This window comes from Sus scrofa, chromosome 1, assembly GCF_000003025.6.
Source record: "Sus scrofa isolate TJ Tabasco breed Duroc chromosome 1, Sscrofa11.1, whole genome shotgun sequence".
Taxonomy (NCBI): Eukaryota; Metazoa; Chordata; class Mammalia; order Artiodactyla; family Suidae; genus Sus; species Sus scrofa.
The window spans coordinates 45,477,424-45,501,404 of NC_010443.5; the positions used below are offsets into that span (position 1 = coordinate 45,477,424).

General features: G+C 38.1%; 1 protein-coding gene across 1 annotated transcript in view; it reads right to left on the reverse strand.

Annotated features, from left to right (window-relative positions):
* Nucleotides 1-23,981, reverse strand: part of EYS (eyes shut homolog (Drosophila)) — a 1,343,277-nt gene that overhangs the window by 170,978 nt on the left and 1,148,318 nt on the right. Inside the window, 1 exon segment of the mRNA XM_021084496.1 lies at nt 18,908-19,128. Within this exon segment, the coding sequence (XP_020940155.1) occupies nt 18,908-19,128 (221 nt within the window).

Here is a 23,981-nt window from a genome sequence, read left to right on the forward strand (position 1 = left end):
AAATAGTAATAATAAAAAAAGAGTCATGAAGACAGGGATTTTCCAATCTTTGTTGCAGCAGGTGCCAGAAGACAAGACAGTATGATACCCCAGTGTTCAAATGTAGGCTTTGTTGCCCCAGCTTTCCCAATCCAACAGGCGACATTTTGGCCCTGGTTAAACTCTTAGTTTTGAGTAGTTTTTTTTTTTTTTAACAGAATGTTTCTAAAATTCAAAATGCATTTTATTTTTGATAAACAGGAAGGCCTAATCTTTGAATGACCACTCAGGTGCCAAACTGTCCTCCACCTTTATTTTATTATTTTTTTGACCACACCCACAGGAAATGGAAGTTCCCAGGCCAGGGACTGAATCTGAGCCACAGATGCAACCCATGACCCATCTGTGGCAATGCTGGATCCTTAACCCACTGCACCACAGTGGGAACTCCATCCTCCTTCTTTAGTAAGAGTCAACGGGTGATGGAGCGGGTTTGCAGGGCAGTATGTAATAGCCGCTTCATGAGCCGGACTTCTAGTCATTCTAACTCCAACTACTGCCTACATTGTTTTCTCCTGGAGAAGAAAATTGTGGTTGTGTCAGTTGGATTGATTGACTTGACTTAAATAAAAACAGAAATTATTTCATGTTTTAGCTTGCCTTGGTGTTTGTATGATCTGGGAGAATAGCTAGAATCTTCTCCTCATCATGAGTATCTAGGAAGAAGGGGAAGAAAGGGTACGTTAGATCCAGATGATGGAGCCTGTAACAGAAAATATTACGTGTACTATGTGGAAAGGATCATGGGGATTTAGCATAGCATTATTGAAACAAGGGGCAGAAGATTCAGACAGACTTGGGCTAAAATCCCAGCTAAGTCTCTTGTGACACTTATTCTATGAACTTAAGCTGTTTAAGTTCTTTGAGGTTCATTTCCCCCCTTTTTTTTTTTTTTGCAAAATAGGGACTGTAATGTCTAAAAATGTACATCAACTAAATGAGGTAAAGCATTCAGCACCATTCACAACATACAGTAAAGCACCAAAAAATGGGGTAGCTGCCCAAAGACCAGAGACAGCAATGAGTCATTTCAGTAGAACTTTCCATAGGATGCAGTAGAGTGCAATGTTACAGTACAGGAGCCAAGCTGACTGCCTGAGGGGTAAACATACTTATACCACTGTGTGACCTTGGGCAGATTGCTTAACCTTTCTGTATCTTAGTTTTGCCACTTATAACATGGAGATAATGACACCAGGAACCTTATCGCATTATGGCAAAGGTTAGTTGACATAATGCATACAGAATAATTAAGACAATGTAAGCAATTAATGATGTTAGTTATTTTCATTATTACACCCACCCCCACCCCCAAGGTCATCTGGAAATAGTACATAGGTAGTTCATGTGCAGATAGAACACAACAGGATTCTCTTTGCTGTAGCCACACACTGGGATTTCTCTGGAGGGAAGAGAGAGGCATTGACTCAATGACTTTGACGATGCTACAGGAATCACAGGCAGTTACCTTGCTCTGAATATTTGCATTAAGAGTATGGATGCGAGTCTGACATAAGTGAGCATTAATCAGGGCTGGAGAATTTTTTGCACCCTTTGATCAACTCACCATGTTACACTAGGTTCTGAATCTCACTATTTAAATAAATCTGTGAATGTTCTGGAAACATGGGAAGTCTATAATTAATCCCCATGGGCAGTGCAGAGCTGCTTGTTCAAATCAAAAAGAGTCTTCACATTCTCTCTCTCTCTCTTTTTTTTGTCTTTTTAGAACCACACCCACAGCATATGGAGGTTCCCAGGCTAGGGGTCGAATCAGAGCTGTAGCCTCTGGCCTACACCACAGCCACAGCAGTGTCAGATCCGAGCCGCCTCATGGATACTAGTCAGATTCGTTTCTGCCGCGCCACGAAGGGAACTCCACATTCTTTTTTAGCATCCTGCACCTATCTCAGAAAACAGCCCTGCATCTGGATGGTGCTTTGCAGTTTAAAGCATTTCCACACACAGTTTTATTTCAGCCTCTTACATCTCTGGGAAGTCAGCTGAGCCAGCATTGAGATCTTCTTCACCTTATGGGCAAGAAACTGAGGATTTGGGAGGTGAAATGACTTGCCCCAAATCACGTGGTTTTAAGCAGCTGAGTTAAAAAAATTCCTCAGCAACTTTTGATAAGATTGATTTTGCAGCTTACTTTTAGGTTATATAAGACTCTCCTGTCACAAGGACCATTGGAATTACTGTCATATTCTATTTTTTTTTATATTCTGCCTTAACTAATTATAATAAAAGACCTTTCTAATGAGGAGATGTGTGTGCCTCCTATACTTATCTACTACACTTATATTTGCTATTTGGTGCTATTTCAGTTTGACATTTCCCTGTTTTCTTCCAGAAATATTCTCTGAAAAAGACTCAGATATATCAGAAAACTATTAGGGATGCTGAGATTAGAAGGGAGCATTAGTTTAAAATAAAGATGTGTTCGCTTGCACCACAGTATTTCAAGGACAAATAAAATCCTTGATTTTTGTAATCTTGCTTATGGCATATTTGTCTACATCTGAGAAGCAACAAAAGAATCACAGCTGGGTTTGCAGATGCATCCAATGCAGGAAAAATGTAGGGTTTTGTGCAGAAGCACAGCTTTTGTTTTTCTGAAAAGTGAACTAAAAAATAAAAGCACCTATGAAATTGAGATGAGAGAGGAAAAAGCGAGTGTGGGAGGATGGATAACCTTTGATGTCAAGTTGATTTCTCATATCTATGTGGTCCAATTTCAGTTTGAATATTAGCTGTGGGATCTGCAGTCCCCTGTTCTGTGAGGATAGAAAGGTGAAGGCAGGATATTCCAGAGGTTTCTCAAAACTCTAATAAATATCTCTCCTGCCAGATGACCCTTGATAAACTTCGGTCTTTCTGTAAAAAGCTCCCCCAGATGGGCTCAGAAAGGATGATTGTCTTCCACTAAGTCTCCAGTCAGCCATGCCAGGCAGTTGTGAAATTTCATTGGATTTTTTTCCCCCTTACTTGGCATTTTTAGATGTTTAGTCAGCAATGCAAATCGAACAGGAGAGGGACTTGGTAGGAATGTGTAAAAACTAGGTCTCTATTGCATGTGCTTTTGGTTGTATGCAAGTTACACGTCATATTTACCTAAAGGTGCAAGGTCTCAACATTGAGCTTGTTGTGAAGGCGGACGGTATGGAGTCCACTTCTGCTTCTGTTGACATGGCCCTTGTGCCTGTGGCTTCACAGTGACACATTTCTCAGGAGCACATAAATGTGTAGAGCTCTCCATACCCAGACTTATACATTATATTTGGCCTCCTCATCCCCCTTCAACTTTTGAGCCTAAGGTTTATGATTTATTTTTTGTACTATTTTTTGACACCTTGCAAAATGACTAGCCTGTAGTAGATGCTCTGTATATAGGTTGTTGAACCAACCTGTTCCTTGCATGAGTACAAATTCATAAAATGAAATCCATGAAAACCTCAGGAAGGGAAATTTAAGATACTTCTAGCCTGCCTTTTTATAAATTTTGGCTTTAAAGGAGCGCATGAGAATTTTTTCATTTCTAATACATAATTTCTGGGCAAAAAGAATATCCTACTGTTTCTGTATCAACTAAAAGAGAGTGATAAATATTCTGTATACACCCTCTCATCATTATGGAATCCTTAAGTAATCTTGTGCAGTATTACTGGGATTTATTTTGTCTCCAAGCAGTATCATTATGATAAAAACAAAACAAAGATTTGAGGCCAAAGATTGGAGGATACATGGGAAATGGAAAACCCTGCCTTCCGCACCTTTCTAGACTCAAGTTATCTGCAGAGGTCACTCTAAGCATGTGGGGTTGGATGCCCACCATTGTGTCTTTGAGAATCCTACACCTCATCCCCATAGGGCAGCCAGGTGATTTGTGGGGCCCAGTTCAAGATGAAAATGCAGAGACTCTAGTTCAAAAACCAGGAAAAAAGCTTTGTACTTTCTCTGCCAGTCTCTCTCTCCAGATCTGTTGCCATGTTATCTGTTTGTCATCTAAGGCTGCTCTTCTTCAGGCCTAAGAACACTCCCAAGGTGAGTTCACACGTGCTCAGCCACATGGGGCTCTGCCCTGTGTTTAGCATGTGGGGTGTGTTGTGTGCCCAACCCAGTTCTTCCCTGTGCCCACATCCAGGTGTGGGGGTGGGAGGGGACACTGGGTGGGGGCGGGGAGGCGAGTGATGGAGAACTCTTCCCCGAGACCCGGGGGTTGTGGGAATACAGGACTCTAGGGCCATTGTCTCTTCTTAACTCTCTAACAAAAGCTAAAATCACAGACGATGTACAGAGAGTTTCAGGACAGTAGCACCACAGCATCAAGCCTCTGTTGCAGAGTTTTTGAGGGTAAAGCTCACTGTGTAACTGCAGTGGCTTCATATCTAGGATGCTGGCTGTGCGTGGTCCCCAGGATAGAAGCTCTATGGGATGAGGGAGAACAACTTGCTGCTGGGGAAGAAGTGATGCTTTTTTCCTCATCTTGGGGCAGGAGGGTTGACGTTGCCTTTCTCTTCCTCCATTGTGACCATTTCCTCACTTGGTCTACATTTTCATCTGCTTTATTTTATATAAAAATGATGAGGGAAAGGAAAGTGGAAAAGCAATTCTGATAAGGTATAGTTTATACCAGTGAAGCTATGACTCTCATACAAATATAATAGGAATGCATGTCAAGGTATTATTTAACTCAGTAATTAATAAAGAAATCAGTAAGATTTCTAGGTTCCAGACTATTTGAGAAGCAATATTAAGATAGACAGGATTGCTGGATTACATATAAAACTGACTGATGTCCAATAGGGCAATAAACTGGAACATTTGAGTACTTTTCCATTGGAAAAAAAATTATTCTTAACTCCATCTGACAAAAATCTACAAGTTAACCTCTGCCCCATCAAGCTAAAAATAGACCAGACAATGGACGTCAAGGCCAGTGTTGAACATCCAAGTAATCTCTTCTGCCTGTTTCATGCTGAGGATGGTTTATCTGTCAATGTAATTTGTGCCAACCTAGCTTTATCTGGATTTTTATTTCATCTGAAAATTTACTTCATCTGACCATGACATTAAAAGATTTTCTCAGTTGCCCTCCATATACACAGCAAGAGATGTTCACTATACACAATGGTAGACTACAAAATAAGAAAATATTTCTCAATATATTTAAATCAGGAAATCATTTAGATTTCCCTTAATATTTAAATTAGATAATATACTTCTAGACTACAAATGATAATATGCTGGAAGTGCCTTTTGATTTTTAGACAAATTTGACTTAGAAATGTGTTGGTGATCTCCAGTCAGATGAGAAGAGACACTCAGGGAGGATAAATTGAGCACATCATTTAGAAGAGCAGATATGGAAGTCAAGCCTACATGACCACTGTCGTTCTGGCTCTGGGGTGGTGGGGGGAGGAGGGTCCCCAGGGGCTCTGATCAGTCCCACATCATCTGGAGATCAAGTGTCCATTCACGTCTGCATCCCTGTCCAGGTGTACAAGTGGTTCACTCTCTGCTCAAGAGAAGTTTCAAGCATTTAGGACTCCTGAGGGTGATAGTAGGGAGTCCACACCCAGGCCAGTGAGATACTGAGTCCCCTCCACTCCACCCTGGCCCTGAGGCAAAGCCCTTCCTCTTTCCATGCCACTAAAGCTCTTCTGACCTTTTGCTCTCCACCACCCTGCCCTGGCCCAGTCCTTTCTCTGTCTTGAGAGCAAAACATGTCGCTTGGCAATCATGGGATATAAATATTGGTGGCTCACATTTAGGACTATAACAATTTTGAGGCTTCAGTTTTTGTTGCTATGAGGCTGGGTAAGTTAGGCAAGGAAACAAAAAGCCCCAAAGCACTTGTGAGAGAGCCGAGAGGGAGAGCACTTGGGCATTCATGTCAGAACTTTGCCATCAAGTTCTAATATCTAGATATGTTCCTTACTCAACACTACACTCCAGTGTTGAGACATGAGATTCTGTCAGTTTGAGACAGGCTGCGACCTGGGACCCAGGACCCTTTGCTGAAGTAGCTGCAATATATTTGCACCTGGACAAATATCTCCTCAAGCAACAAAACAAAGAAACTCTAAGGGACCAAAAATAACTGCATGCATGTGCGGTTGGGGCAAATTATGAACAAAACGCAGAGAGACCAAAAACTCAACTGCCATGACCCTTGAACCCAGCACCATCAAAGGGGTGGGCAAACCACCTGAGCCACCCCTCTGGCCTGACCCCTTGACCCCTCCTTCCCCTCACTCCATATAAGGAACCAGCCCACCCCTGCCTTCAGGGAGTAAGCAAGGGAGCAAAGGGAACTCTTGTTTTTGCTCTCCTCTATTGCAGCAGGGGCCCCAAGAATTTCTTGTCTGGCCTCTTATCAATTTCTATTAATTAAGGAAGGCCAAGAACCCAGGTCAGTAATAAGTTCTATTGAATTTAAATTGTATATGTACAAAACTTCTTAATCCAGAAAAGAGAAACCTGCATATCTAGAAGCCTACAGAGAGGTAAGTTAGGTAGGAATAAAGGTTTTTTGGTATTGTAGTCTATGAAACTCATGTATATTCCCAATTGTTGTTGTACAATCTTCTGCTTTGGAAGTCTTTTAAAAGTAGACTAAATCCCACTTGTTGGACTTTGTATCATCAGATGCAGCATTTCCTCACACTGTTTCTGAGAAAGAGAGCATTCTATGCGATGTGAATAGATATTTCTGGAAAAACGTTTTTGGAGATTAAATAGTTTAGCAGCTTCCATGAAGTAGAGTTAAATGGGCTGTCTTTGATAGGACTTCTTTAACATGTTTAAATACTTTGTGAAACTCCAAGAGGGGAATAGGGGTGTGACACTTTATGAAATTATCCTAAAAAATTACCGTCTCCAACCTCTTTTCCTGAGGAAGGGTTATTAATATATCTCGAAAAATAGTTTTGGAAATTTCCATCTAGTTTAATCCCCACTTTACAAAAATGATGAAAATGAAATCCAGAAATTGTTAGTGTCATACTTATTAGTAAGGGCAAGACACAGACCTTCTGCCTGTTAGATCTGTGACAAAGAAGTCATAGTTTTTTTTTTTTTTTCTTTCTTTACAGCCACATCTGTGACATATGGAATTTCCCCAGGCCAGGGGTCAAAACGGAGCTGCAGCTGTGGCCTACGCTACAGCCACAGCAACTCTGGATCTGAGCTGCATCTGTGACCCACACTGCAACTTGTGGCAATGTCAGATCCTGAACCCACTGAGTGAAGCCAGGGATGGAATCTACCTCCTCACTGGTTTGTAACCTGCTGAGTCACAACGGGAACTCCAAGCTTTGATCTTTATATATATAGCCAAGACCGTCACTGTAATTCTCAAGTTAGAGAATTGCTGAAAATAGCTACCAAATCACTTAGATTTTTGGGGGTGATGGAACAGGTAATTGATTTATATTGCAAGCTTGAGACAAAAAGTCTAGAAGATTATCCTGTCTCTACTATCAGTGTTGACTTAAACAAACCTCTGAACTCAACTTATACCCCTTTTCCCATTTGTGAGACAGAAATTTAAATGTCTTCCAAAGATACTTTAAGTATGAAGAGCATTTTAATAAAATCACATCACTTTGCTGTACCCCTGAAACTACTATAACATTGTAAGTCAACTAAACTTCAAGAAAATTAAAAAAAAAAAAAACCCACATCAAAACAATGCCATTGTATCATTTTCCAAAAGAAAGACTGTTAAGTTAATGGCAATCTGCAGAGTTGATAACTGGACAGTATTTGTCCGAAGCTACTATTGCATTTTAATGTCAACAAACAATAATCACATTTATTTTCCAGTGTTTTTCCATCTAGTCTTTATAGTCTCCAAGTCTCTACCAAGTTTTAACTTTTGTCTCCATATCACTTTGGGGTTTAGGGAGGCAGATGGAAAAATTTTTACTTCATTTTCTTAGAATAAAGGTTAAACAATTTTCCTAAGGTACATAATATGCCAGCAAATGGGCCAGGAACAAAATATAAGGCTTGGGAACTTTGTCTACTGCTGAATCAGAAGGGTTGGTTTATTTCCTTCCTAAATCAATTATTTAAACTCCTTGGTTTAAGCATTTTGCAAACCTAAGCTGAGGGAGTCTAGATTTCTCACATTTGATTCCAGCTTTCACTTTACTGTTTTTATTTTGTCAAGCTTTTCACACAATTTTAACAGTGGCATGTCTAATTATACGTAAAAATCATAGTGATTAACACAATTTACTAAATCTCTGTGTGTGCAGTGCACTCGAATGCAATCTGTAAGTAGTAAACCATGTAGATTAAAAACAAGAATAAATATTTCCAGTTACAAAACAAACAGGTTTTAACATATAATTCCCTACTTACAAAACCCTATTAACAAATAGGTTTTTAAGCACAACAGTCAAGGATAGCACGTTAGCAGCTCATATTTTACTTGGTTGTTCTTTGAAGTAGAGGGAAAAAAAATGTTATTATTCCATAAGAAAAGGAGAGGAAAGACAGTTTTCAGATGGGATTTAAGCCAGAGAGGTCTCTTATGCCCAGAAAGATCAATCAGGGTAAATGAGTTCTCCACGTATTATTACCTAAGGGTAGAGAAAATTGAAGATGAGATTTTTTTCCCCCTACTTGTTTGACCTTGCTGCATACATACGATGTAAAAACGACGTGTGGAATTTGTTAGTGATTTTCTCCATTAGTCAAATCTTGAAACACTGAATTCTTCGAGACTTTTCAAATTTGGTGTAAATGATATAATTTCTTCCATGTTTATTTTTGTTCTCATTTAAATATAATTCTGTTTGTGATCGTCACTTTAATGAAACTCTGCAGAGGACCAAAATGCTTTCTGCTCCATAAAAACAAATGCCCAACACTTGTTGCTACACGCAAGGATGGCAGTAATAAAAGTGGTTAGACAATCCATTTAAACTGCGTTTGCACTTTACCGAGAACCCCGTAACGCTTACAGTGGTACTTCGGTGAGAGTTATGTTTTCCAAACACGCGATGCACTTTTATAAGCAACTAAAAACCTTGCAGCCTCAGTCACCCTCTCCAAGCAAAAAGCAAATGATCCCACATCAATCCATTTTTACAATGCCTGGCACTTGTAGAATGGGGGAAAGAAAATGAGAGCAAAAAGATAAACAACAGGCTGTGAAACCTTGGCTGCTTTAACCTAAGATTGCACTTTATATGTATAAGTGAAAAAACTCATGTTAGTCCACAGCCCTGAGTGTTCTACAAACCTGAGATTAGCATAAGCAACAGCATATGTAGACAATGATTCCATGTCTTTGCCATCTTTGTAAATCCCATGCTCATCACACAACTTCACATAAAAGAGGTTCTTCGTCGTGCTGGTGGTGTGAGAGGCACAAATCCCATTTTAATCAAGCAGACTCAGATTAAAATGAACTTCTAAACATGGCTATTCCAGGAAAAAAATCAGAAAAAAAATTACCAAACTATTTTGTTGTGTTGTATTACAAGTAGTCTAAGCAATAAAGAGCTAAAACATGCCTGTGTTTTCGTTTTTCTTTTTTTTCCCTTAGTCATAGCATTGGATATTTGCTTTTCATGCTATGGAAGACTTAGGTGGGTCTATTTTTTCTTAGTACTGTTTTGCTTGTGATCGCCTCCAGCTTGTTGTACATCCAGAAAAGCAGTGGGGTAGCAATGAAGCCACTGCCACTCCCATCTCTTGATAATGCAGAAAGTGGCTGGTGCTCAGAAGATGTTCAAAACTTAGAAATAAAGCAAAAAGATAACTTCATGTTCTATTCATATCATAGTAGGGTGTCATCTAACAGGTCTGCCTAAGGATTGTGTAATTTTCCAGGAAAAGGCATTTTTATTCGGCTATTTACTACTGATTAAGCCCGGACTCTGGGAAGTTACACGTTAACTTGTAGAATTTTGTCTGATAGAGATGCAAATGAGTACAGCCTCATAGAAAAGAAAACAGCAAATTTACACCGTATTCCTTTGTAGGATACTAATGAGTTTTGTCTCCAACCTAATGATCTTAGTTCAGCTTTCATTCAGTGCCTGCATATGCTCAGTCTCCTGAATTCACTTTGAACCAGCCTTACCAACTTGCTGGTTCTGTCGTTAATGAGATAAATATCATTTTGGTATGTGTTCATTAAATACTTTTATGAAAGCCAGGTTGATATTTTTTTGAAAATTAACCTTTGCCACTTGCCTTGAGTTACCTTCTTAGCCAGGACCCTGCCTAAGGGGATTGCCTGCCAGGTAGATTTGAGTCTAGATTTTGTGGGGCACACAGCTTATGTAAGTTTTGCTCCTTTATAACCAAAGGGATTAAAAAATACATATACAAAACTTATGTGTAAAAGTGAATATTTCCAATGAGAAAAGAAATAATAATGAATTATAGAGCAACCTGGAGAGAGTCAGCTACCTCTCTGAAATCTCCTTGGGATGGGATTAACACATACAGAGTACTACATAGAGAAGAGATGACTAACAGGGACCTACTGTATAGCACAGGGAGGTCTACTCGATGTTCTCTAATAACCTATATGAGATAAAAGAATGGACATGCATATGTATAAATGATTCGCTTTGCTGTAAACCTAAAGCTAATACAACACTGTAAATCATCTCTACCCCAATAAAATAAAACAAAAAAAACCCAACAAAAACTCCTTAGACTCTTCATAGGAAATGCTTTCATAGCAATACTTCCCAACTGCAATCAGGTTTCCACTCTGAAAGAGGACGATTCACAAACCACTGCAATTCCTAGCAACTCCCAAGTCTCAGCAGGATTTGTGCAAGGGTGGGGGCTTCTAATTACTCCTTAGCTTCAGAGGAAACCTGCTCTGCGGCCGGGTGAGGGGACACGGTGGGTAAGGATCTGTGAAATAGAAGACTGGGAGGACTTTGCACCTCAGGCAACTGTGCTGGGGAGTGCCCCTTGTGTGGGGCTTAGTGAGCACACATATGCGTGTGTCAAGAGACCCAGCCCCAAGCTTCTGTCACAGGGAGAACATTCAGAGCCATAGGGTACCAGTTAATAAGAAAACCTTTGAATCTTTTAGAATTAAATCCTTCCTGCTCCCCCTTCCCCGCCCATAGCCCCAAATCTAGAGAAGCTAGAAGCAGAAGAGGGATAGTGAAGCAACAAGAGGGACATATCACATTCTGTCCCCATGAAAGTTTTTGAACTGGAAGTCCATCCAGCTGGGCAGGAGGCTGGCTGCTGCCCAGCAGCATATGAGATAGAAGTTTTAAGCTGAAGGAGGCCAAATCAGATGCTTTGAATATGTGAACATGAACCTGCATGATATTCTGTTACAGAAAAGTAAAGGGATCCCACAGAGCATGTTTGAAATCAGTGAGAGAAGAAAAATAAAACTTTTAAATGTCTGTACCCCATAAAGCTGAAACTGATTTTAATTAATGCTGTACATAAATAAATGTCTTTAATGCACAATTAATTAACATATTTGAAAGAAAGGGGGACACTACACATGATTGTAAGTTTCTGCCTGCAACTTGGTTAGATATTTTCCCTTTTCCTCTTGTTTGAGCAGTAGGGGCCACCTATAATTGAGATGCTTGGATGCTTAGCAAGCGTTTACAGATGAGAACTCTAACTAAATACAAAGGCATCCTACTGTGAAAGAGACATTTAAATCCTGAGGACAATTTCAAAGATGTTGAATGCAGGCAGAACAGCAACAAAGAAGGGTTAAATATTTGACAGTGTTATTAGCCTCAATGTGTGGTAAGAAATTGACATGAAACAGACACATTTCCCCCTTGGTATTCAGAGGACTTGGGTCACTGCTGAGCTGGATTAGGGGTAACCTGGCCAGGATACAGTGTATTAACTAAAAGATCTCAGCCATGTTGCCTACCTACATGCTGTTGTGACATGGCAGTGAAGACAAGTGGGACATTTATGGGATGTTGCCACTTATTACAGGACAGATGGAACAGTTGGGCACTATACCTAGATCCTTTGTATTCTATGGTAGTTGTTACTATGGCCATTTCAAGTTCAATTTATGAGAAATGCTAAAGGATCTGAAAACTAAATACCTTAGGAATCATGAAAAATGACTTTTTTTTTTCACTTGACAACCTCAAAAAAGATGTCTATGAAATGAGACAAGAGGGAAAAATGGATGGAAAGTAAAAAATGAATGAAATCAGCTTTTGCTTCTATTCACACTGGACATGGAGGGCCATGAAAGCTCCCTATTATTAAGAAACACATAAACATTTTTCTGAGAGTCTTGTTACAGTTAATTTTGTGTCCACTTGATTGGTCCACAGGATGCCCAGAGAGCTGGCTAAACATTATTTCTGAGTGGTCTGTGGGGCTGTGTTCAGAAGACACTGGCATATGAACTGGTAGACTGAGTAAAGCAGGTGGCCCTTTCCAGTGTGTGTGTGTGGGGGGGCCTCGCCCATCCCCTGAGGGTGTGAGCAGAACAAAAGTGGAGGAAGGCTGGGCTTACTCTCGGCCTGACCATGAGCTGTGACTTTGACCTTCTACCCTCAACACTCTGGATTTCAGGCCTTCAGACTCAGACTGGAATCTATACCATCGGCTTGCAGGTGGCACATAGTGGGACTTCTCAGCCTTCATAATTAAGTGAACCAATACTTGTAATATATAATATATATGTATATATGTGTATATATGTATATGTATGTACATATGTACATGTATATGTGTATATATATAAAACATTGCTTAATATGGAAAAATTAAATTGGACTCTAATTAAATTGAGTTGGACTTTCCTAATCAATTAATTGAGTAAAACTATTTTATCCATTTGTTGGCAAAGGGCAGTGATTTGCAGACTATGGCTCTCAGACCAAATTATGCCAAGCACTTATTCTACAAATAAAATTTTATTGGAACACAGCCGCTGTCAATGACTGCTTTACTGTTACAGTGGCAGTTTTGAATGAATAGTTGTGAAGCAAAGTCTAGACTATTTGCTCTCTGGCCCTCTACAAAACCAGTTGGCTGACCCCTGCCCTAGTCTATGGAGGGCAGCCCTGGTTAGTGATAATCAAAGCTAGGAGAACAATGAGAGGCACAGAAAGCACATTCATTCATATGTAGGGATTACTGGCTTTCAACACATGGTCAAATCCATTCCAACATACTTAGCTCCTGGTAAAATTAAGACTAAGTCTAAAATTCATGTCTCAATAATTATTCACTGTAATGTCAGTGACATAAGTTCTTAGTGCAGTTGTTATCTAGGGTATATTCCCCAACCTGATGCTCCTTTTTAATTATTGTTTAACCTATTTTAAAACATCTGGCACAGAAAAGAGAATGTGATTTAAATGTTATCTGTTTAATTTGCTAACCTTCCTGTGCCCTTTCGGAAGCAGCTTGTTCAAAGTCCATAGAGATTCGGGTACTCAGAATAACCCTTCTGTATCACTTTTCTAAACTGAATTTCACTACATGCAATTTGGATTTCTCTGAAATGTGCAACCACAGGGGTTTGAAATTCTAGCCCAGATTTATAATGAAATGAAAAAAGATTGGCTACTGTCCAGAAACATGTGATGGTACTCAAAGCAGAATGACATTTGCTCAGTAAAGCTGCTGAAGTGTTACTTCCCTTAATACTTTTCGACATGAAATTTGTCTTCTTTAAGCAGATTAATTTCATAGACAATGTAGGAGAGCACTTAATAACAGCAAATTATATCAACCAATCTAGTAAGGAGTTCCCGTCGTGGCTCATCAGTAATGAACCTGACTAGTATCCATGAAGACTGGGGTTTGATCCCTGGCCTTGCTCAGTGGGTTAAGGATCTGGTGTTGCTGAGAGCTGTGGTGTAGGTTGCAGATGCGGCTTGGATCCTGCATTGCTGTGGCTGTGGTATAGACCAGCAGCTGCAGCTCTTATTTGACCCCTAGCCTGGGAACCTCCATATGACATGTGCATCCCTAAAAAAAAGGACAAAAAAAAAAATCAACCAAGATGCTAAAATTAATGAAGACTTTGCTTATAAATAGCTATGTGTATATTTTGTAAACTTTAAAGTGTAGCTCTATCTGCTACTGAACTTCTGTTCACTTACCATTCTCATCTTGTTTAGAGCACACATCTTTTAGGATTATCTCTTATTAAACCACTGTTAGCCTTTACATGTTGGAAAAAATGGGCCTTCATTCCCAGAACATAAGGATTAGAAAGCTCAGGTGCATATGTGTGTTTGTGTGTGTGCATGTGTGTGTGTGTAGACCAAAACATTTCTTCCTCATTACAAGGCATTCCCCAATCTTTAGATGAGAGTCCCTGGACTAGAACAACTAAATTATAATAAGAAATTATTATTTTGCCTTTTTAAGTAAAAATATCATGTACACATGCTGTAGTCTTAAAATACTAGTGTCTATATGTTGAGACAAGAAAGCAGAAAGGTTCACGAATATTCTTCTTGTCTTTGTAACAATGATTCTTATTCTGAACATAGATGTTCTATTACTTTGAAAATAAAATAATAAAACTCATGGACATAAAAAGAGTTCCATCAGGTCATTTCATCCATTCTCTTTGGATCCAGACATGTCGGATATTAATTTAGCTTACTTGAATTGCTCTGCTATTTTGAAAGCTGTTTTAAATCTAATCTCCCTTTTTGGGAAAGTAGGAGAAAAGAGGAGGTGAATTTAGAGTCTCACCTTCTGCTTGGCAGACCTCCTAGTCTGCCTGGCTAGACTCAGAAATGGGATCAACGGGGAGTTCATGTCATGGCGCAGTGGTTAACGAATCCAACTAGGAACCATGAGGTTGCGGCCTTGGCCTTGCTCAGTGGGTTAAAGATCTGGCGTTGCCGTGAGCTATGGTGTAGGTTGCAGATGCAGCTCAGATCCTGCGTTGCTGTGGCTCTGGCGTAGGCCGGTGGCTACAGCTCTGATTGGACCCCTAGCCTAGGAACCTCCATATGCCGCGAGAGCGGCCCGAGAAATGGCAAAGAGACAAAAAAAAAAAAAAAAAGACAAAAAAAAAGAAATGGGATCAAGTCAGAAGGCAAGGACAGATCCAAAGGGTGAAAAGAGTTGGAAGAGAGATTGGAAGATCTTGAAGAGATGCATTTTATGATATGGCAGCACAGAGAGGAAAGGAACCTTTGACATTGGCCAACAGCATAGGTGAGAAGTGAGTTTCCAAAGGCATCAATTCAGTTCAGATTCATTTTTTTCTAAGGTAGGATGGGGCTCAGGAGCAGAGTTCTCTTGGTTCCTTGGTTGGAAAGTGTTTATACCACTCATTGTATTCTACGTGTGGGCAGGCTTCTGCTGGGGGCAGAGTGCTGGTCATGGTAGTGGTTCTTTGGGACCTACTTCTTTGCTGTGTTCTTCTTGATGGACTGAAGCTGCCCACAGTCTCATGGAGTCATCCTTCAGTACATATCCTGGCTTTCTTTTGGGTTACTGCACAGGATGATGAAGTGCTCTGCACAGGATGATGAAGTAATTGGGTACTAGGGTTTTAGACAGAACAGGGAGGAATGAAAACAGCATTCTCATTCAACAAGCTTCCCTGTGGACGTGTAGCTACCTGTGCCCTTCTTGTGGCAAATTTTTGACTTCCTAGGGACTGTCTTTATGAGCCATCTGAGAAGTCTATTTTTGTTGTTGTTTGGGAACTGACCAACTCCAGTGGATCTTGGTGTGGGCATGCACTGGGAGATGCTGAAATGAAGCTATAAGGTGCTATAGATCAGCGTGTCCTGTATGCAGAGATGCCAAGGGTAATTTGTGGAAGTTCATCATTGGCATTCAAGATAGAAATCATGTTGCTCATAGGATGTGAAGAAGTGTTTTATTTGTTGGGTACACAGCTGGTCAGTCTCTATTTGATTGGCAGTAAAAAGTACATCCAGATCTGGAAGAACTTAAATAGTGCTTGCCAAAATCTGTTGACATTTGTATGAATTTCTCTGGAGTAGAGGTTGAGAGTTTGAAAGATTGAGAAATGGATATGAAAGACCACAATGATGTATATTACCAAACAGAGATACATTTTTGTGGGAAGATTTACCCTAAGGCCTGAAGAGCTGATAAAATTTCTATGCTAGAGAGAAAACTCCTTGTGTGCAGCAGGATGGTGTCTTGAATACACATCTTTGTTTTGCAAACCCCTTGGCTCTTAGTTGGCCCTCAGGCAATATTTGTTGGAAGACACATAGAAAGTGAACATATAAAGTATAATTCAACCGAGGACTGCTTATAACTATCCTATTAGGATAATTATATTTGCTTTTATTTTCAAGTACATAATAGGTAACTTAAATTGCCATTAACATGAAGTTGTTTTATTTATTTATTTCTTATTTTTGGCTACACCCATGGCATGTGGAAGTTCTCGGGTCAGGGACTGAACCCTTGCCGCAGAAGCAACTTAAGCTGCTGCAGTGACAACGCTGAATCCTTAACCTGCTGTTCCACAAGAGAACTCTGAGGTTCTTTTAATTTATGAAAATAGATTTATTTTGTTAAACATGTATCTGGCTTACACTATCTCAGACAGTTCATGTTTTAAAGTAAAACTAACTCTTATTTATTTCCCCAAGCAGGTGATGCTAGACACATGCAGAAAATTACAGTGTATTTGTTTTCTTTTGCTGCATTATGAAGTTACCACAGAGTCAGCAGCAAACAATATGCATTTATTATCTCATTGTTTCCTTGAGTGAAGAGTTTGGTAAGTCTTCACTGGGTCCTCTGTACAAGACCTCACAAGTTTAGTCAGGGTGCTGGTCAGGTTGGGGTCTTATCAACATTCAGTTGGAGGAAGTCCTGCTCCCAAGCTTATTCGATTGTTGGTGAAATTTAGTTTCTTGCAGTGATAGAACTGAGGACCTCAGTGTCTGCTGGCTGTCAATCAATGGCCACCCTCAGCGCTTCTCTGGTTGCTGGCTGCAGGAAGCCACCCTCAGTGTCCTGTCACATGGACCTTCCCCAAATTGTTTCATGCATCATGAAAGCCAGCAAGAGTGAGAGAGTCTTGTAAGGGGCAGCTCACAACCCTTTGTAAACAACACAAGGAAGTGACATCTCATCACCCTATTGTATTTGTTATTCTCTTGGTTAAAGGCAAGTCACAGGCTTCAGGCTTTAGAAAGTCAGCAGCATAAGATTTTTTCCTGTTTCTATTTCACTTAATTAGGCAAAAATGCATTATTATTATTATTATTTTCTGTAGGGCTCTGAAGGTTGTCCTGCTGGATAATTTTTGCATTATAGTTTTAAAAATAATCATTATTAATGGGTTCCTTATAAAACAGTGTACTTAATCAGTAAATCCTTGACCTTGTTTCCTTCAGACAAGTGTTGATGACCAAGGAAAATTCACTCTTTTAAAATCCTTTAAAACTTTATCTGTTATACCTTCCCTATATGAGATAGGTTGTTATTTTACAAATGTGTAGATCAAGTCACAGACTTAGACACAGTTAATCAGAAGGAAAAGTTTTAGACACTCTAAGAGCTATCATCTTCTCCTGTATGCATTTTCTTCAAGTTTATTATGGTCAGTTTGTGATTGCCTGGTAAAAACATCATCGTGACTTTATCATACTTGTCCATTCCTCTGTCCTTTTCTTTGCCATTTCATTCTCTCCCTCTTTTTTCTTTCTCTATTTGAGGATTATTTTCAGAACCCATCTCTGCCTGCCATTTCCTATCCTACTTTTTTTTGATAGAATTTTTCTCTTTCTCACACCATGCACATAAATGTTTACTTTTATAGAGTCATTAACTACTTGATACCTTGCCCCTTAGAAACACTAAGGAGAATTAATTAAGATATTTCCGGTGAGATTTGGTCAATGTTTCCTTGACTTGAATTATTATAATCTCTACACCTTTCAGCTTCCCCTCTGTCATTATTTGTAGCCCTGAAATAAAGACTTCTCAGAGGATTGAAGAAATTGGGAAATATTTTCTACACTGTACAAATGAGACTCCTTCAGGGTCAATTCACTTAAGACACATTAGTGGAAGAGAAAGTAATTTTAATTAAGACCTTCTTTCAGCATTGCACAACTTGCTCAGCTGAAAATTCATCTGACAGATATTTATGTAACAGTATATACATTGTGTCATTCAGAAATTAGTTTTTTACGTGGATATCTTGGTTGCATACATGTGAAAATTTTGCATTTCATCAGTATGCCATGCCACTCCACACAAGCGGAGAACCACTGAGAAGCCTGCTTTTAAGTCAGTTATGCCTGTGTCTGAATCTAATCTGCCATTTATACAATGTCCCTTGTCAACTTACAAATCCCCTCTATGATTGCATTATTCCTCACTAAAACATGGATTTCTCCAATAAAAAAAGATTTTAAACTTGTAAGCATGATGAATATTTACTTCAAGGAGGAAAAAAGTCTCTATAAGATTTTTCCTCCTTGAAGAAAAAACTGCAAATAAGAAGAAATGGAGATAATTTTTTCCCCATCTCTAATCTTAGAGATCTAAGTATATTTATTTTTAAGATGAAGAAAAAACAAACAACAAAATTAATGCATCAAAACTATTACCAATGATTAATAATCTCTCACTCATATTTTCAAAGAGAAAAACACCTTGGTAAAATTGCATTTGATCCATTTAGAATTGTTCAAATCAGATGTACTTACCTAGTATTTTCAGAGGTCAGGAATTTCTTGACAATAGAGACACAATATATAAATTTCTTTGAGCAAACATCATCTAGGTAATACATACAAAAACTTGGAAATTCTAGACTTTTCTATCACTCCGAAAACAGTGCAGCTGGTTTTGTTGTTTTAAGGATTTGGTTGGTGGTCAGGAGGCTTATACATACCTGACGCAGGTGCCATTGTTGCGGCACAGATGATGTGCACACCCATGGAGGAGGCAGTTCTCAATGTTCTTCCCACTCAGTGCTTCTTCGATGATGAAAAATTCTTTGTTGTTTACTTGAAGCTCCTGAATGCACCCCTTGAATCCATAAATGTGGCCTGCATTCTTATAAATCTTAACATTTGCCGGGATATGACCAAGGAACATTTTTTCAAAATATCCCTTTAGGAAAAATAACAACAAAAAAATCTTATAAAATGTTGTCAGATTATATGGGAAAGACCTAGGATGTTTTGTTCTGTAATTGCATGTGTTGATGTGTTTTTCTGCACAAAACAGTTTGCAATTTCTGCTTAAGTTTTGTCATCACCAGCAGGTGGTAGGCTGTTAGTTTAGAAAAGGGTCTTTATTTTGCAATTCTTTGAATCTCTCAAAATATCTAGAAAATATTAGCAAAAAAAAAAAAAAAAGAACATTCAACAAAGCTTGCCAATTGATTACTTTGAAATGTATTTTGGAACTCAAGCGTTTGTACTTTAATGTGAATATTACCAAATAACATTAATTAACTACTTTTAGGGATTGAATTTTGTCCCCCCTCAATATATATGTAAAAGTCCTAACCCCAGAACCTCAGAATGTGACTATATTTGCAAATAGAGTTTACACTTATTGGCCAGAGTGATGATAAAATTATTTGCAAGATGTAAACAGCTACTTGATCTCTCCTTTCCTTCCCTGCAGCAACAGATATAAAGATTGAACTCTCATCATTTAGATATATATAAAATGCAACTCCCTTCAATAGGATTTTATGAACTGTGATTGAAGTCTGGAAGGACTGGTAATGAGACCCTAACCTTCAGGGCTGTTGGGCATGACAGACAGATGTCATAGGATTTGTGCATTTACATCCCTGATGTCCTTATCCCTCAAACACACACACACTCCAAGCTGAAGTCTGAAAAGTATTTAAACTGATATTACAGATACAGTAATATGGGAACATATGCTTGTAAGAATTAAAAAGCTAGATATAAATAATCAAGTTCGTACCTTAGGGAGAGGACAGAATGGGAGATGTGTAGCAATATCACTTAATATTTATACTAACATGTGCTACATTGGTCATGGAAGCATGTCCAATTCTAGGAACACCAAAGTAACTCCATGACTCATAATAACTCACACTAACTCTATTATTGGAGCTCTTGTTCTTTTTTAGTGACTCAGGCTCAGCTTCTTAGGGCATTGCTTAATTTCTTCTCTAGGAACTTCATATAGGATTCAGATATACAATTGTCCAGGGGATAGCTACTACCTTTGGGTTTAGTGGGATGGAGGTTTCAAGGTGTATTGATAGAGTCCTTGTGCAGATTGGAGTACATCTCTTTGTTTTCACATCCTTTCTCATATTTAGGTTAATTACTCCAACAAACTATTTGAACAGCTCTTTTATCAGCTAAGATAAGTGATTCACCACTAATGCAATCTGGGATCTATCATGAACTTAGAGACTTAGTAAATCCAGGAACATGACCTTTCTTTCACTGAGGACCTCTGACATTTTTGCTTATTGATCACACATCTGGAACAACCAAACCTCTCATGGCTTTGACAAGTGTGCTGTTTTAGCACAAAACTAATAGAGAGTGGAAAAAGATTTTCCCTTCATGTCAGCTGAAGGCAGGTCTGAGGCAAAGTCTACAGAGGTATCTATGATTTATTAGTTCATTAGTAACACCCAAACAAAGGAAGTAAATGGCTGTAATTTTTCTGATCTGAAGCCTAAGCTTAGTTTGAATCCTGAAATGTCTAAAAGAGCAGCTGCCATTGAGTGCACATAGATAACCATTAGAATGGTTGACTTCCTCCATCCCCAGACTCTCAATTATCCAAGAACTGCCTTTTGTGTGTATAATCATTCCTAAGGAGACAGGGCTTTAAAAACGTCTTTTCTAATAACTCCTTGTGAATCAGACTATGGAGAATAGAGTCTGACATCAAGATATGATCTTACAAGATAAAACCACAGAGAACAGACATGGACAATCAAGGAGGGATTATAAAGATAATGAAAAATATGAATGGTGACTGAAGGAAAAAGGCTCCACATCTGACAGAAATGAAATGAACATTTCCTTTCCTCTCAGAGTTTATCTTTATAGGAGGAATATAGTTTCTCTTTTGTAGTAGGAGTAAAAATATGAAGATAGGCAGGAGAGGATGAATTTCTAAAAACTGGTGACTGGGATGTTGTACAGGCAAATAAGCTACTTTATGTCCTTTTTCTGTTTTACTTTGAATTTAGATATTGGAGTACTACACATGTTTCTGTAGTGATATCTGATTCAAAGTATAGTTCTGTTTTACAGCCTCAAATCTTTCTGAAGTTAAATCACTATTATGTTAATGAGAGGGTAACTGTAGATGTACTTTCCACTTAAGATTAACTATTGGAATGTACTTATCTTCATTCAAGAATATGATGACTTACAAAAAAAAAAAAAAAAAAAAGGGGGAGTTCCCATCATGGCTCAGTGGTAACAAACCTGACTAGTAAGGATCCAGCATTGCTGTGAGCTGTGGTGTAGGCTGCAGATGCAGCTCAGATCCTGTGTTGCTGTGGCTGTGATGTAGGCCAGCAGCTTCAGCTCTGATTTGACTCCTAGCCTAGGAACATCCATATGCCATGCATGTGGCCCTAAAAAGCAAAAAGCAAAAAAAAAAAAAAAAAAAAAAAAAAAAAAAAGGAGATATAATGGCCCAAATCCCCAAATTTGGTGGAGAAAATATACATCCAGATTCAAAAAGCCCAAAGGACTACCAAGAAAGAAGCCCAAAGGACTACCAAGAAAGAACTACCAAGGCACATTATAATCAATTTATCAAAAGTCAGAATAAATAAAGAATTTTGAAAATAGAAAGAAAAAAATGAGTTGTCACATACAAAGGAGCCCCATAAGACTCTCAGTGGATTTCTTATCAAAAACCTTGCAGACCAGATCATATGTTCAAGTGCTAAAAATAAAATAAAAATCTGCCAAACACGAATACTATATCCAGCCAAACATGCATACTGTATCCTGTAAAACTGTCCTTTAAAAATGAAGAGATAATTTCTTAAATAAAAAAAAGGCTGAGTAGGCTTATTACTACTAGACCTACCTTATAAGAAATGACAAAGAAAGTCCTTTAAGTTGAAATGAAAGGATGCTAGACAGAAACATGAAAGCATATAAAAATATAAAGCTCACTGGTAAAGGAAGCTATATAGACAATGCAGTAATGTAATACTGTCATAGTGGTGCATAAATTGCTTTTAATTCTGGTACTTAGGCTGAAAGAAAAAGTCTAAAAACACTATATAAAGTGTGTACATACTATCTATATGTATATGGATATATGTATATGTATAACTATGACATCAGTTACATAAAGTATGAAGGCAAGGAGATGTAAAAGATTAGAGTTTTTGTATGCAATTAAAGTTAGGTTGCTATCAGCTTAGAATAGATTGTTATAACTATAAGATGTTCTATGATAACTTATGATAATGATAAAGATAATGCCCATAGAAAATATGAAAAAGAAAATAAGAAAGGAATCAAAGTATGTCACTAAAAAAAAAAAATCAATAAAACACAAAGGAAGAGATCAAGAGGAAAAGAGGGAGAAAAAAGCTACAAGACAGGCAGAAAACAATGAATGAAATGGAAATAGTAAGTACTTATTTATCAGTAAGTACTTTAAATGTAAATGGAGTAAACGCCCCATCAAAAGACATAAAGTGACCGCATGGATTAAAACAAAATTTAAAAAAGAACATCCAATTATGTTCTAAGAGACTCACTTTTGATTTAAGGACACATTGCCTGAAAGTGAAAGGATGAAAAAAGATATTTCATGCAAGTAGTAACCAAAAAATTGTAGGAATTGCTACAAATATAAAAGACAAAATAGACTTCAGCCACCTATGTCACAAGAGACAAAGAATAACATTATATAATGATAATAGAATCAACTGGCCAGAAAGATACAACAATTATAAATATAGGCAACTGACCTCAGGAAACTAAAATATATGAAACAATACTAATATGAGATTTTAATATCTCGCTTTCAATAATGGATAGAATATCTACTTAGAAAATAATAAGGAAACAGAGGACTTGAAAAACACTATAGAACCAATAGACCTAACAGGCATAGAACACTCCATCTGACAGCATCTAAATACACATTTTTTTAAGCACACGTCTAGCCTTATCCAGGATAGATTGCATGTTAGGTCACAAAACTAATTTAACAAATTTAAGAAGACTGAAATCATACCAAGTGTCTTTTCTACCCACAATGGAATAAAACTAGACATTAATAACAGAAGAAAAAAATGAAAAATTCACAAATATGTGCAAATTAAACATTGTGCTCTTAATCAATGGATCAAGAAGAAATCAAAAGAGAATTTGGAAAATATCTTGAGACAAATGTAAAACCACATACCAAAACTTTTGGGATGTAGCAAAAACAGTATTGAGGGAAATTTATAGCAGTAAACACTTTCACTAAAAAAAAAAAAAAAAAAGAAATATCTCAAATCAACCCAACTTTATACTTCCTGGAGCTAGACAAAAAAGAATAAAGGCCAATATTAGCAAAAAGAAGGAAATTATTTAATAACTGGAACAAAAATAAATAAGAAACTAGAAAAACAATAGAAAAAATCAACAAAACTGAGTTGGTTTTCTGAAAAGATCGACGAAGTTGACAAACTTTTAGTTAAACTAATTTAAAAAAAGACTGGAGTTCCAGCAGAACACTTAGGCAAAGAAAAGAAAAAAAAAAAAGGCATCCAATTTGGAATGGAAGAAGTCTGTGTTTATAGATGACATGTATCAAATAAAAAGCCTAAAAGTTCCACACACACACACACACAGATTAGGACTAACAAATGAATTCAGCAAATTTGCAGGATACAAAATCAATATCAAAAATCAGTTGTGTTTCTATATACTAACAATGGACAATCTGGGAAACAAATTATGGAAATAATTCCATTCTTAGAATCAAAA